The following is a 15,834-nucleotide window of genomic DNA, read 5'->3' on the forward strand; positions in this document are numbered from 1 at the left end:
ATTTGTTGAATGTCATCCCATTGGACTCTGCCCATCTGTCCAGTCGGTCAAGGTCCCTCTGCAGAGCCCTTCTGCCCTCTAACTGACCAACATCTGCTCCTAACTTGGTGTCATCTGCAAATTTGCTGATGGCTGACTCAATCCCCTCATCCAGATCATCAATGAAGATGTTAAAGAGGACGAGGCCCAGCACTGATCCCTGGGGGACACCACTGGTGACTGGCTGCCAGCTGGATATGGCACCATTCACCACCACTCTCTGGGCTTGGCCCTCCAGCCACTTCCTAACCCAGCACAGAGTGTTGCGGTCCAAGTAGTAACAGCAAGCTGTTCTAACTTGCTTTCTTTCTCTATCCCTTGTACAGGTGGGAGGGAGAGGAATCTATTTGTTTTCCCCTGGACTTTTCCAGAGGGGCCTGGGGGGAGGGGAGTGTCTTTGTTTTGCTTCTAAATTGTAAAAGATACATAAATATATATATATATATATATATATATATATATATATATATATATATATATATAAATATTCATTGTGTTTCATATGTCTAGATTTTAGTCTGCTTGTAAACAGAGCTTCATTTGCTGCCAAAAACCTTCTGAGCTAGTCTGGTGATTTATTTTGGGGGTAACTCTCTAAATTCACACCTCACAGGTAGATGTGGCTCTGAGCAACGTGCTGTAGTGTGAGGTGTACCTGCCCTTGGCAGGGAGGTTGGAGTTGGATGATCCTTGAGGTGCCTTCCAACCCTGACAATTCTATGATTCTAAGATGCTAAGAATCTCTGTCTGAGGTGAAAGCTCCAGTATGGTCTGACCTGTTGTTACACAGGAGAACATGCATGTGTAAAAAAGATATCATGGATGTTCAAACTATAGGAAAAAAACCCCTTTCAACTGAAGTATGTGTTTTATTAGACTCCAGAATACTCAGCTGCACTCCAAGATGTAAAGGAAATCATGCTTTATAATTCCACTGCCTACAGAACTAGCTTTTAAATTAGTAAGAGACTACTGCTGACCTTGGGCTTTTTGCCAGCTCTTAATGCAATGGAACATTTCATCAGTGCAAAATCTACCTCAAGGCTGAGAAGCTATCAAGTCCACAGGAGTGTGTCCAGTAGATTGAGGGAGGTTGTCCTCCCCCTCTACTCTGCCCTAGTGAGACCCCACCTGGAGTATTGCATCCAGTTTTGGGCTTCTCAGTTCAGGAGGGACAGGGATCTAATCAAGAGAGTCCATCAGAGGGCTACGAGAATGATGAAGGGACTGGAGCACTACCCTTAATAGGAGAGGCTGAGCGCTCTGGGGCTGTTTAGTCTGGAGAGAAGACTGAGAGGGGATTTAATCAATGTTTGTCAACATCTGAGGGCTGGGGGTCAAGAGGGAGGGGACAGGCTCTGCACAATTGCACTCTGTGATAGGACAAGAGGCATTGGATAGAAACTACAGCACAGGAGGTTCCACCTCAACATGAGGAGGAACTTCTTCACTGGGAGGGTCCCAGAGCACTGGAACAGGCTGCCCAGAGAGGTTGTGGAGTCTCCTTCTCCGGACACTTTCCAGACCCATCTGGATGTGTTCCTGTGTGACCTGCACTCAACTCTCTGGTTCTACTGTGGCAGAGGGGTTTGACTTGATGATCTCTGGAGATCTCTTCCAGCCCCTCACATTCTGTGATCCTGTTTCCCTGCTACTCATGGAACCTGAAGCTGGTGACCATAATGCCTAGACAGTACAGCAATTGGTATTTCATACTATCATAGGCATATTAACTACACAAAGGGAAGAGTGTGCTAGAAGATGTGCTTGTCTGAATAATTTCACTTATAAACAAAGATTAGGCTTTGGTATGGATTCTCTTATACTACTCCATTCTGTTGCAAGAAAAAAAGAAAAAGAAAGATGATAAAATAGATGCAATCAATGCCCAGTTTAGACAAAAGCAACTTCTATCTCATACTTGAGTCTATCTCTGAACTAATGCAGGTCAAAACACCTGATCAATTAATGAAGTCACTCACAAAGACTGAGCACAGTAGCAGATGGAAAGTATGCTCTTGCCAAATGCTGTTTTCCCAACCAGAAGCCAGACAATAACTTCCTGAAGTAGATATGCACCAGCAATGGGGCACTATGAATAGCTTCCAGGAATGGCTGGAGTCAACCCCTGATTTCCACCATCCCTGAAGAAATTTGGACCAACACCTTTTAAGCCTGCTTGGTCCCAGTGAAAGTGACTTTGAATGAAACCAGCAGAAACCTCTCCCAGAAACACCTTTGCTCCCACAGCTGTCCACATTGAGATCCCAAATAACAATCACTTATTTTCAATTAAACCTCCCCCCTTCTGTTTTTTACCCATGAGAGAGCAGCCTGAATTAACTTAGCTCTCAACCAGCAGAAACAATTTGCAGCACAAGACTTGCTGATGCTGTCACATCCTTACATAAGCATTTCTTCACATCCCACATAGCCAGGGCTCCTGAACTTCAAAGCCTGCTCTCATAACCACTACTTTTAGCATATCTCAAGCATTGACAAGCATGTGATGGTTTGCTGATGGGAAGCAACTAATACAGCTAAGCACTGCAACACAGCTTCCTGGAATTTACTGCAGAAACACATCCCAGCACAGCATTGTAATGAGTCTGGCCCTGGAGCCAGCTGTACTGCAAACACTCCTAGAGAGGCTCAACAAGAATTTAAAATGCTTTCTCACCAGGGTTTAATCAGGTTCTCCTCCCCCTCTACTCTGCCCTTGTGAGACCTCACCTGGAATATTGCATCCAGTTCTGGGCTCCCCAGTTCAGGAGGGACAGGGATCTGCTGGAGGGAGTCCAAGAGAGGGCTACAAGGATGATGAAGGGACTGGAGCACTGCCCGATGAGAAGAGGCTGAGAGCTCTGGGGCTGTTTAGTCACAAGACAAGACTGAGAGGGCATTTAATCAATGTTTATAAATATTTGAGGGCTGAGGGTCAAGAGGGAGGGGACAGGCTCTGCTCAGTTGCACCCTGTGATAGGACAAGGGGGAGTGGATAGAAACTTCACTGGGAGGGTCACAGAGCCCTGGAACAGGCTGCCCAGAAAGGTTGTAGAGTCTCCTCTGGAGACTTTCAAGCCCCATCTGGATGCCTTCCTGTGTGACCTGTGCTGGATTCTATGGTCCTGCTCTGGCAGTGGGGGGTGGACTCAATGATCTCCAGAGGTCCCTTCCAACCCCTAACATCCTGTGATCCTATTAGGACATTATCATATTCTCTTCACTGGAAAAATAGATTTAACCTGCAGACCTGTAGATGTAAAGTATTCCATGGTACCACTGGGAATCTAAAGGCAAAGAGGTCTCAAGAGTTGGACTTGATTTGATAGCTGAGATTAAACAGAAACTCTTACTTATTTGACCTGAGGCAATTCCTACAGAGCTGCTGCTGAGCTGCAAAGATTACACTTGGATCCTGAAATCCTCATGTGTGTCTACTTAGAGGATAGGAATTAAAATTTGCTTCTGTTTACTATTAGATCATTGCAGAGTTTTTATAATGTATGTCTGTATCCTTGTTTGGACTGGGGCAAACTCAAACCAGAGACAGATGTGGTTGTGACAAAGCTCACAATACAAAGCTTACAGATCCTCCTCTCCACCTTCATTAGAAAAATAAAAAGGGAAAAAAAAAAACACCTAGAAAAAACTTGAGCTTTGCACTGGGTGGGATTCTCTAAGACCCATTTCCTTTCAGGCCAGCTACCCATTGCATATTGGCCACTTGTGTCACAAAACATCTGAATTTTGCAGTCAAATGAAAAACTTTGTCTGTCAGCATGTGACCTGGAAGCTGAGGGAGCTGGGGTTGCTTAGCCTGGAGAAGAGGAGGCTCAGGGGTGACCTTATTGCTCTCTACAACTACCTTAAGGGAGGTTGTGGGCAGGCAGAGGTTGGTCTCTTCGCCCAGGCAACCAGTACCAGAACAAGAGGACACAGTCTCAGGCTGTGCCAGGGGAGGTTTAAGCTGGAGGTTAGGAGGAAGTTCTATACAGAGAGAGTGATTGCCCATTGGAATGGGCTGCCTGAGGAGGTGGTGGAGTCACCACCACTGGAGGTGTTCAGGAGAAGACTTGATAGGGTGCTTGGTTGCATGGTTTAGTTGATTAGGTGGTGTTGGATGATAGGTTGGACATGATGATCTTGAAGGTCTCTTCCAACCTGGTTTATTCAATTCAATTCAATTCAACTCAATTCAATTCAATTCAATTCAATTCTATTCTATTCTATTCTATTCTATAACGAAGTGGCTCTAAAGCCACATTGCCTGTGATGGAAAGAAGAAACAGCCCAGAGGGCTGGAGCACCTCTCCTATGAAGACAGACTGAGAGAGTTGGAGCTGTTCATTCTGGAGAGGAGAAGGCTCCCAGGAGACCCTCTTGTGGCCTTCCAGGATCTGAAGGGGGCTACAAGAAATCTGGGGAGGGACTTTTGAGGGTGTCAGGGAGTGATAGGACTGGGAGGAATGGGGCAAAACTACAAGTGGGTAGATTCATATTGGATGTTAGGAAGAAGTTCTTCCCCATGAGGGTGGTGAGACACTGGCACAGGTTGCCCAGGGAGGTGGTGGAAGCCTCATGCCTGGAGGTTTTGAAGGCCAGGCTGGATGTGGCTGTGAGCAACCTGCCCTAATGTGAGTTGTCCCTGGCCATGGCAGGGGGTTTGGAACTGGATGATCCTTGAGGTCTCATCCAACCCTGACACACAAAAGGCCTAGTGAGAATAACTGAATGTTGGCATCTGAGTTTCAATTAGCAGCCAGTTTACATTTCTCTCCTGTTAGCTCAAGAAGGGTAATGGACCTTTGGGGGGAACTGGAACAAAGGAATCAAAAGTAGGACTTCCACCTTCAATTAGAAAGGATTTAGAATCATAGATTCATAGAATCATAGAATGGTCTGGGCTGGAAGGGACCTCCAAAGCTCACCCAATCTGACCTCCCCAAAGTCAGCAGGGACAGATCAGGTTGCCCAGGGCCTTGTCAAGCCTAACCTTGAATATCTCCAGGGAAGGGAACTCACCCATCTCCCTGGGCAACCTGTTGCAGTGTTCCACCACCAAGTGTTCCTAATATCTGATCTAAATCTGCTCTTAATCTATTTTGAAGCCATTTGGAACTAGCAATGGGAAAACTTCTTTTCCATTTTCGTTCACAGAATCACAGAGACATTCAGGTTGGAAAGGACCCTCAGGGTCACCAAGTCCAACCCAGAACCCTACTCCACAAGGTTCACCCCTAAACCATATCCCCAATCACCACATCCAGACCACCTTTAAACACATCCAAGGCTGACAACTCCACCACCTCCCTGAGCAGCACATTCTAATGTGTGACCACTTGTAATGTGACATTTTTCTTCCTAATGTCCAGAATATTCAGTAATAAGAATCCCATAGCTGCCAGAGAAACACTGGCATTGCCAAATGTGTGAACAGATTTGCACAGCTGCCACCCATAAAACACATATGTACAGTAGTGATACCCACAAAGAACTAGCAACAGCTATTTTCTTTCTCTCTCCTTGCACTGAAGTATCCACTTCCTCTGTCATCACAATGGTATTGTCAGCACGCTGCACTTGCAGTCCCCTTCCCAGCACAGAATCCCTGCTTCCTTCAGGGATAATTCAGGATCAGGATCAAGGGTCTAATTTGTGAAATGTTTCTTTCCTTTTGAGATGTGCACACAAAGGGCTCACACCTTGCAAACAGAGTCAGGAGGAATGTAAGAAATAACTGCACAAAGATCCAGCAGAGACTGATAATCTTTTGCTCAGATGGGATTTAACAAACAAAACCCAGGCATGTGGGATTTAAAAGCATGTGTGAAGTTGACTTTAAAATTGTTTCTATTTATTTGGAAAGTCCACACCTTGAGTCCTGTGTCCAGTTCTGGGCCACTCAGTTTAGGAAGGACATTGAGACACTTGAACATGACCAGAGAAGGGCAATGAGGCTGGGGAGAGGCCTTGAGCACAGCCCCATGAGGAGAGGCTGAGGGAGCTGGGGTTGCTTAGCCTGGAGAAGAGGAGGCTCAGGGGAGACCTCATTGCTCTCTACAACTACCTGCAGGGTGGCTGTAGCCAGGAAGGGGTTGGTCTCTTCTCTCTAGCAACCAGCACCAGAACAAGAGGACACAGTCCCAAGCTGCACCAGGGCAAATTTAGGCTCAAGGTGAGGAGAAAGTTCTTCACTAAGAGAGTCGTTCGTCATTGGAATGTGCTGCCCAGGGAGGTGGTGGAGTCACCGTCCCTGGAGGTGTTCAAGAGGGGACTGGACGTGGCACTTGGTGCCATGGTTTAGTCATGAGGTCTGTGGTGACAGGTTGGACTCGATGATCTTTGAGGTCTCTTCTAACCTTGGTGATACTGTGATACTGTGAAACTTCAGCTGCCTAACAGTGCTAATAAAATGCTCACCTCGCTGTCTTAAAATCTTCCATGACTTTAGGTGGTCCTGAAAAGGAAATCCCTTGTTATACTTCCCTCACTTTCTGAGACCATTTAAGCACCGATCTAAACTGTATTTATAGAGATGGAAAAATATCTTTTCTTTCTGAGTTCCTGTTTTAATTTTTTCTCCCCTTCAAACCCATTAAAAGAAAAGACACAAGGCTGCAATTTTCAGAGAGTAAAAATAAATTAAACCTACTTGTAAGAGAACTGACTAATTTCCCTAAGGACTCCAGAATCTATCTACAGTATTTCTACATCCATTTTACAGCCACTCACGTTGCTATGAAATTCATGTAGAGTTTGAAAACCTGAAGTATTAACTATCTCATTTTCATATGAGTAATTAACACACACATCTGCACACTTGCTTTGGGACTGCATAACCAAATAAAAGCATACTGTAATTTAATCAGGAACAATCATGCAGACAGACACAAAATACATTATTTAGATGTAGCTGTTCCAATAGAAGAATAGAAGGACTCTCTTCTCTCTGTTTGGAGGTATGTATGTGTAGGGAATCACAGAATGTTAGGGGCTGCAAGAGACCTTGAAAGCTCATCCTGTCCAACCCCCCTGCCAGAGCAGGATCACCTAGACCACGTCACACAGGAACACATCCAGGTGGGTTTTGAATATCTCCAGACAGGGAGACTCCATAACCCCGCTGGGCAGCCTCTTCCAGAGTTCTCTCACGCTCACAAGGAAAAAATCCTTCCCTATGTTTCCATGGAAATTCCTATGCCTTAACTTCCACCACTGCCCCTTGTGCCGGCATTGGGCATCACCCAGCAGAGCCTGGCTCCATCCTCTTGGCACTCACCCTGCCCATCTCTATCAACATGAATGAGGTCACCTCTCAGGCTCCTCCTCTCCAAGCTACAGAGCCCTCAGCTCCCTCAGGCTCTCCTCATATGGAAGATGTTCCTCTCCCCTAATCATTCTTGTGGCTCTGTGCTGCACTCTCTCTAGTAGCTCCCTGTCTCTCTTGAACTGTCAATAGCAATGACAGACAATTATGACTACCAGCTGGCAGCATCCACACAGCTGGGTTCTGACCTCCTCTGCCTTTGGCTAGTGTGCATGATTAAGGAGATGTACATGTACCACAAACTTTCTTTCCTTTTGCAGATCTAGAATCTATTCCAACACCTGCAGAACTCAGAAGCATTTTTGGGACAATGTTTGTCCTGAGCTTTATGAAAGCAATGCCTACAGGTTTTGTGGTAATCAGCAGGCACAATGTCTTTTCCATCATTTAAAGCACAGTGTAGAAAAAAGAGAGCAATTTGACTCTGCTGCTTTGCAGGAATTATCACATTTGATGGTTCTAATACAATACATTATTGTGTGCAATAGCCTGTAGCAGATGACTCAGTGGAAATTGTGTACTCACTCCAAAATGGGCAATTACCTGACAGTTTCCCCATAAGAGTCTCCTGGAATATGAGAGTCTGTGTATCCTTTAACATGGCTTCTCTGCTGCACACAGTGCATTTTGGAAGATATTTTGATTTTACAATTGCCTTCTTCAACTTTTATCTTGAGGCAGATTGATGTTGGGATTAGAACTACTGCCATTCAAAGAAGACCATTTCAGACAAGAACTCCCCTCCCTACTGTGCAGCCTTAAGGAAGATGTCATCAACAGAAATGTTCTTCCAGGCAGAAGAACAGAAGTTCTTTCCAGAAAGCTTTTAACATGGTGGAGATCTGGTGCCTGATTCCATCACCACTGTAGGAGCCTACAAGTTTTAAGAGAGATGTATTGCTGCAGGCATAGAATCATAGAAGAGTTAGGGTCGGAAGGGACCTCAAGAATCATCCGGTTCCAATCCCCTCCCACTACAGCAGGTTGCTCACAGCCACATCCAGCCTGGCCATAAAAATCTCCAGGGATGAGGCTTCCACCACCTCCCTGGGCAACCTGTGCCAGTGTCTCACCACCCTCATGGGGTAGTACTTCTTCCTAACATCCAATCTGAATCTACCCACTTCTAGTTTTGCTCCATTCCTTCCAGACCTGTAACTCCCTGACACCCTACAAAGTCCCTCCCCAGCTTTCTTGTAGCCCCCTTCAGATACTGGAAGGCCACAAGAGGGTCTCCTGGGAGCCTTCTCCTCTCCAGACTGAACAGCCCCAACTCTCTCAGTCTGTCTTCAAAGGAGAAGTACTCCAGCCCTCTGGTCATTCTTGTGGCCCTTCTATGGACACCTTCCAGCACCTCCAGAACCTTCTTGTAACAGGGGCTCCAGAACTGGACACAGTCCTCCAGGTGGGGTCTCAGCAGAGTGGAGCAGAGGGGGAGAATCACCTCCCTCTCCCTGCTGGCCACACTTCCCTTGCTGCAGCCCAGGCTCTGGTTGGCTTTGTGGGCTGCAAGTGCACACTGCTGGCTCATGTTGAGCTTCTCATCCACAGGCACCCCCAAGTCCCTTTCTTCATGGCTGCTCTCAAGCCAATCCCTGCCCAATCTATATTGGTGCCTGGTCTTGCCCTGACTCAGATTCAGGACCCTGCACTTGTTGGAAGTTCTGTCAGTGTATTACAGTACAGATACTGAGATAATAGATGTTGTAGAAATCCTCACAGTAAGTAGAGATCTTAAAGTACATGTTGGTACTGATCTCTGTTGGATTCTTTAGGCTTAGGCTAGTTGCAAATGCAGCTGTTGTGGTGGTTTGTTGTTTCTTTCATCTTTTAATAAGACTGTTTTCTTTCCCCTTAATATTCACTGAGCTATGCTTACAAAATGGCTTATAGCAAGGCCATGACACTAAGGATTTATTTCTCTTCCCATAATATTGCATTTGTGCTAGCCAGCTTTTAAGGTCCCTTATGTTTTAATGAAGTTATTAAAAGTGAATGCTCTGACTGCATAATTGGTGAGCATTCAGTCTGTCTTCAAAGAGCTGGCTTCTAACCAGGTTTTAATTTTCCCCCATTCTTTTCTAAGACATTCAATCAAGCCTTTTCAATTGGAAGGCAATATTTAAAACAAATAAATGTCTAATTGTAGAAAACTGCCTTTATTTCTGCCATAGTACCATTTGGCCCCCAGAGACGCTTCTGACTGCGTGTTTGCTTGGCAGATATAGAGAGGTGCTGTGTGTTTTCTATTCCTAACTCATAAATATTGAGATCAGCTCTCACACATAATGGACTGGATTATGGGGCACTTTCTCTTTATGGTTGTGTCTGCAGCTTTCTGTAGAAGGCAGAGCACATGGATTCGGTGACAATCCTCTTCTCCTTGCAGCTCTTCCTAAGTGTTATTTTGGCATAAATAGGTAGAGTTTAGAGTCTATTATAATATTTGCTACTTGGCAGAAGGTAGGCATTCATTTGGCACAAAGAGATAGAGTTTGGGGTCTCCTATAATATTTGCTACTTGGCAACAGCTCCTAAAGCAACACCTGAGGCCACACCAGCTGAGGCAGGAGCGGTGAGAGGCAGCAGTGCTGAGACAAGGAGGAGGGCTGCATTGCTTGCTACTAGGATGCATTCCTGGTAATTAGAGTCACTAAAAGCTAAGCATACTAAAACCCCACAAACCCACATTGCTTTGCAAAGAGTTTCAGAAAGAGTAAACCATTCTGAAATTAATCTTGAAGTGATTATCAGATGTGGTAAGACTTAAACTTATCATCATTGTGTCACCAATCATTTTGGCTACAAAATAGTGTTTTGTCAGTCATATATGCAGTCACTGATGTTCGTAGAAGACTGGAAAAGGAAAAAGGAAAAGGAAACAGGAAAAGGAAAAGGAAAAAAATGAAAAGGGAAGAGGAAAAGGAAAAGGACAAATGAAAAGGGAAGAGGAAAAGTAAAAAAGACAAGGAAAAGGAAAAAGGGAAAGGAAATACAAAAAAGGGAAAGGGAAAGGGAAAGGGAAAGGGAAAGGGAAAGGGAAAGGGAAAGGGAAAGGGAAAGGGAAAGGGAAAGGGAAAGGGAAAGGGAAAGGGAAAGGGAAAGGGAAAGAGAAGGAGAAGAAGGAGGAGAAGGAGGAGAAGGAGAAGGAGAAGGAGAAGGAGAAGGAGAAGGAGAAGGAGAAGGAGAAGGAGAAGGAGAAGGAGAAGGAGAAGGAGAAGGAGAAGGAGAAGGAGAAGGAGAAGGAGAAGGGGAGAAGGAAAAGGGGAGAAGGAAAAGGGGAAAAGGAAAAAGGGGAAAAAGGGGAAAAAAGGAAAAAGGGAAAAAGGAAAAAAAGGGAAAAAGGAAAAGGACAAGGAAAAAACATTTAAGCTGAAGGTCCCAGGTACCAAAGTCTGTTTGGGTGCCAGCCACAGCCTCTTCTTCAGGTCCAAAAGGAGAGTATGACTGAATACATGGAAACTTACAGAACTGCTTGCATAAATGTGCTGTAAATAATGGGGATCTTCCTGTGTAATAAAAGGAAGCACCATATGCATTGCACTGCCCACACTGGCTGCTAGTCAGCTGTGCTGAGGGTTAAATAACCATCTTTTTTTATTTTCAAAATAAGTAAAAATTGCAAAGAAAAAACCATTTAGATAAAAACTTCATGCTCCTTTGAGTCCACATGTGGACTGAAAGTCTCCAGGGAGCTGCAGAGAATTCCTGCCCTCTCTCTGGAGCAGAAGGGATTGTAAATCTGAATTAAGCATCCCAATTCATTGGCAGCCCTTGTGAACCAAACAGCATTACTAAGCTGCGCTGTGCCCTTATCAAGGAATTAGCCAGACTAGGTCTCCATGGCCTGATTGGAGAGATTAAGCTGCAAACTGGCTTTGAAATCTTCTAATTTTGCAAATCATCTTGATGAATTTACAAAACCCAACACAGTGACTTGGCAGTTTAAGTTCCCTTGATTTGCTGTAAGACCTAAGCTTCTAAGCCCCATAGACAGTTTGTGTGAAGGACACCTATAAAGTCATGTACCCCATGTTTACCAAGCTCAGGCAAATAAAAATAATCTTCTTACAGCTGACATTCCTACCTATCACCTGCCAGATAGAACAGAATAGAATAAACCAAGTTGGAAGAGACCGTCAAGATCATTGTGTCCAACCTATCATCCAACACCACCTAATCAACTAACCCATGGCACCAAGCACCCTATCAAGTCTCCTCCTGAACACCTCCAATGATGGTGACTCCACCACCTCCTCAAGCAGCCCATTCCAATGGGCAATCACTCTCTTTATGTAGAACTTCATGTCATTTAAAATGCACTGGAATATAATGTAAATAATGCAAATGGCAGTCTGAAACATGCACAACTGCTTGCCAGAAGCAGCAATTTCCACTCCTTCTGGTGGTGGTTTGATGAGCTCAGGCTGAACAGTTCCAATGTTTGAGAACAAGGTTTGCTTTAGTCACAAGAGAGACTAAGAGCCCTGGGGCTGTTTAGTCTGGAGAAGAGAAGGCTGAGAGGGGATCTGATCAAAGTCTATCAATATCTGAGGGGTGGGGGTCAAGTGGAGGGGGCCAAGGGTCCCACAGAGAGGCACAAAGACTGGATGCAAGAGGCAGCAGAGACCTTTCCAAATGTCTGTCTTCTGCTTTTCCCAGCATTTTCTCCAATATAGGAGAGAATACTAAAAAGACATTCTAAACTAAAAAAAAAAAATTCAAATACTTTTTGCCTATTTTTGACAAACTTTGAAGGTTTTTCTTGTCTCCTCTTGCTAATGGCTTTCCCTTGGCAACAGTAAGTGCTGTGGAGTACACAGGTAACGTTCAGCTGGAGATCACATTTGATTGCTAACGTTTTCCCACCTCCACTCCAATGCAAAACTTTCAGCTTTGCAAAAAGAGAAGAGTCCTTTTAGCATCTTTTAGCATCTAGAGAAAATAACAGAAGTGGTGGGGAAAGAACTCAGCAATCAAGATGAAACCCTGCCACCTGCATTACCACCTAGAAGCACTGCACTTTGAGACTGGGTGTTATTTAGGGTGAATAATGACCAAGAGAATCTCAGCTTGATTTCAACAGTTATTTCTGCATAATGTATTCAGAAGATAAATTCCCTAATGAAAGGTACTGCACCCACTTTAAACTAACACCATTTCATCTGTAATTACTGCCTGAGGAATACTGTTCTAACTGCCATTTATCACTTTCAGTGGCTTTTGAATTCCTGCTACAAGTGTGGCATCCCATTGGGTTTGCTTATCTCCTAGAGAACACGATGTTTCTAGTTGGGCACGACCCTAAAAGAGGAGAATAAAACCTATCATCCCCTAGAAATGTATTACAGTGTCCTCCATGGGCTTTAGCACAGAGGAGGGTTCATTTCCCCATAGTTATTTCCAACAGAGGGCATTATATTTTCCCTTCTGAAGTTTGCAGAAGGTCTCCAGTTCATTAGTGCTTCCTCTGCTCCTCTCTTTCTTTTCTCAAGAGCTGAGTACCCATTATCCATCGCATTTCTTGCAAAGCTTGGAAAATAATATAGATGATCTGGCTCTTAGAGTTAGACTTCAGTCAAAAAATCCCACACTTCATTTCCCAGTTCAAGAGAGACAGAGACCTGCCGGAGAGAATCCAACAGAGAGCCACAAGGATGATTAGGGGACTTGAGCATCTCCCCTATGAAGAGAGACTGAGAGCCCTGGGGCTGTTTAGTCTGGAGAAGAGCAGGTTGAGAGGGGATCTGATCGATGTCTATCAATAGCTGAGGGGTGGGTGTCAAGTGGAGGGGGCCAAGCTCTTTTTGGAGGTGTCCAGTATTAAGACAAGGAACAAAAGGTACAAGCTGAAACACAGAAGATTTCCCCTCACTATGAGGAGGAACTTCTTTACTGTGAGGGTGACAGAGCACTGATACAGGCTGCCCAGAGAGCTTGTGGAGTCTCCTTCTCTGGAGACTTTCCAGACCCATCTGGATGCATTCCTGTGCAATCTGCCCTAGATTCTGTGGTCCTGCCCTGGCAGGGGGTTAGGACTCAAAGATCTCTGGACGTCCCTTCCAACCTCTAATGTTCTGTGATTATGAGAATCTATTCTTTCATTAGATAACAATTAGGAAGTAAATGTACTTAAGAACATTAATTTGCAGTTGGTTCAGTAGAGCATTAGGGAAACTGTTAGCAGTGTGTCCTAATCCAGTGTCCACTTCAGACAAGAGAAACCCAGACTTGATTGAGGTGAGGTGATGACTGCAACAACATTTTCATATATTTTACTTTACTATGTCTGCTGAAATACAGTTTAATAGTTTAGAAGGAAGTAAAAGAAAAGAAAACCCAATAACTGGTACTGGTAAGAGGCTCTTTTCCCTCACTTTGTTCATCAAAACTAGTAAATACAACTTTCAGGCTTGCTTTCAGCAGGTTCCCATTTCTCTGGGTGTTTTGGATATGACTTGTTACAACCTTGCACTAAGATCTGAGGAAAATAGAAGCAAAAGATGTTTTTCCTGTCACTTGCTAATTCCCAAGCAGCAATTACATCATCTTTGTCTTAGTGACAGCTGTACAAGTCTTCACTTCTAGGGCTGTGCTGAAAATATCCTCGTTCTCAATGGTGGGTAGAAACTGCATCTTTTAAACAGAAGGTATGTAAAATAAAGTTCTCCTGGAAAAAAACCATCCTGTTATTTAATTTGGTCTCAGGTATCTGGCAACTTAAACAGTAGCTTGTGCTCAAATTCCATACACAGCAGAGAACAGCAGCCTAGGTGCAGCTCCATCATGTCCCTGGGACAGCCCTACCCCAGAGATAGAGCCCTGATGTAATGTGTGCTGACTGCACACTCCCTTAGAGATGGCTTATCCCATCCCACTCACTCTGTCTATAGCCTTGCTATAGACTATGAGGACTATGCAAAGCATGTTGGAGATACCAACCTCACTGACTACCACAATGTTAAGAGTTTGAAGGGGAAACTTTAGCTCAGATCCTGACTGCAAAGACTGGAAGTAAAATAAATTACCATTGGATGTAAAAGGAAAATAATGGTAAGGTCTATAGAATCCATTGGCTTGCTAAGGGGATACAGAGCAGAGGCAGAAACAATTCTTGCTCTTCTTTTCTTCTTCTGTTGCTTCTGCTTGCAACTTCCCTCTTTCTCTCCTGTGGTCTTGCCAGGGGATCTCTGTTTTGACTACTGTGTGAGGTAACAGGAAGGAGGGAGGGAGGGAGGGAGGGAGGGAGGTGAATTGTCCCCTGGATCTGTCCAGAGGGGGTCTGAGGAGTTTCTGTGCTGTTTATAAATTGTAAATATATCTATATTGTACATCTATTGTGCTTTTGGTACATACACATTGCATTTCATACTTCTAGATTGTAGTTTGCTTGTAAACAGAGCTTCATTTGCTTCCATCCCAAGCTGAGCTGGTCTGGCAATTTATTTTGGGGGTAGTTTTCTCCAAATGAGTTGGAGGGGGAGGAGGGAGGACGTGTAATTTCAACCCACCACGCACAGGTACAAGACCGTCGCTTCCATTGCTGCTGTACACACAAATGCAGAGCACTCTCAGCTCTGAGCATGGAAACAATCACACCTGAGCCCTTCCAATGTAGCAGCCATCATCCTAGCATCTTGACCTGCAGACAGCACAGTGACCTGTGGTGAGTTCCCTTGTTAGGTGTTGTTACTAACATTGCAGGCAAACGCTCACATTGTGTGAGATTAAGCAGCTAGCAGGAATTGTAGTCAGATTTTTTCTTCCTCTTGCTTGAATAGTCTCTATTGATCTCCAGGCAACGGAGCAGAAGTACAGAGAGCTTGTGCTGTCATCTGACTGTTTAACTCTTCAGACTTTGTCTTGGAGAGGAATGCAATGTGCAATGCAACTCCTCTTCTTAAAGCTAGAACGAATTCTGATACCCCCAGTCATGCCCCAGCTTTTGGAACACACAAATCACACTTTTGCATTCAGTGAACAAAGAGCCCTTACCTTTTTTCCCCCCACAGAACAAGTGTTGGGTTTATGCATCTGCAAGCCTGCCAAACCCACAGGCAGATTTTCATGCCCATACCTGACAGCCCACCGACATCCATCTTCTTCAAGTTCTTTGCCTCCAGAATGACGACGGTCAGTTTGCCAGCGGTCGGCACGTAACGGAGGGAGAAGCAGATATCACCCAGCTTTTCTTGCTGTGGAAGCAAACAAGACAAGGTGTTACACTTCCAGCATTTTTTTGTACCTCTCAGAAATGCAGTTCTGAAAGCCCCCACAGAAAATTATCAGGATTACAAACTCCTACTGTTAAGCCAAACATTCAAAAAAGCAGTAGGAGGTGTCTTAGAATCACAGGTTTGGGTTGGAAGGGACCTCCAAAAGTCACCTAGTCCAACCCCCTTGCAATGACCAGGGATGTCCTCCACTAGATCAGGTTGCTCAGAGCCATATAGAGCCTGACCTTG

General features: G+C 44.7%; 1 protein-coding gene across 2 annotated transcripts in view; it reads right to left on the reverse strand.

Moving 5' to 3' along the window:
• LOC104296364 (synaptotagmin-1) overlaps positions 1-15,834 on the reverse strand; it is a 524,009-nt gene that overhangs the window by 57,298 nt on the left and 450,877 nt on the right. For both annotated transcript variants that reach the window (XM_054173953.1, XM_054173952.1), the window contains exon 9: positions 15,447-15,564. In XM_054173953.1, the coding sequence (XP_054029928.1) occupies positions 15,447-15,564 (118 nt within the window). The remainder of the gene's footprint in view (positions 1-15,446; positions 15,565-15,834) is intronic.

This window comes from Dryobates pubescens, chromosome 27, assembly GCF_014839835.1.
Source record: "Dryobates pubescens isolate bDryPub1 chromosome 27, bDryPub1.pri, whole genome shotgun sequence".
Taxonomy (NCBI): domain Eukaryota; kingdom Metazoa; phylum Chordata; class Aves; order Piciformes; family Picidae; genus Dryobates; species Dryobates pubescens.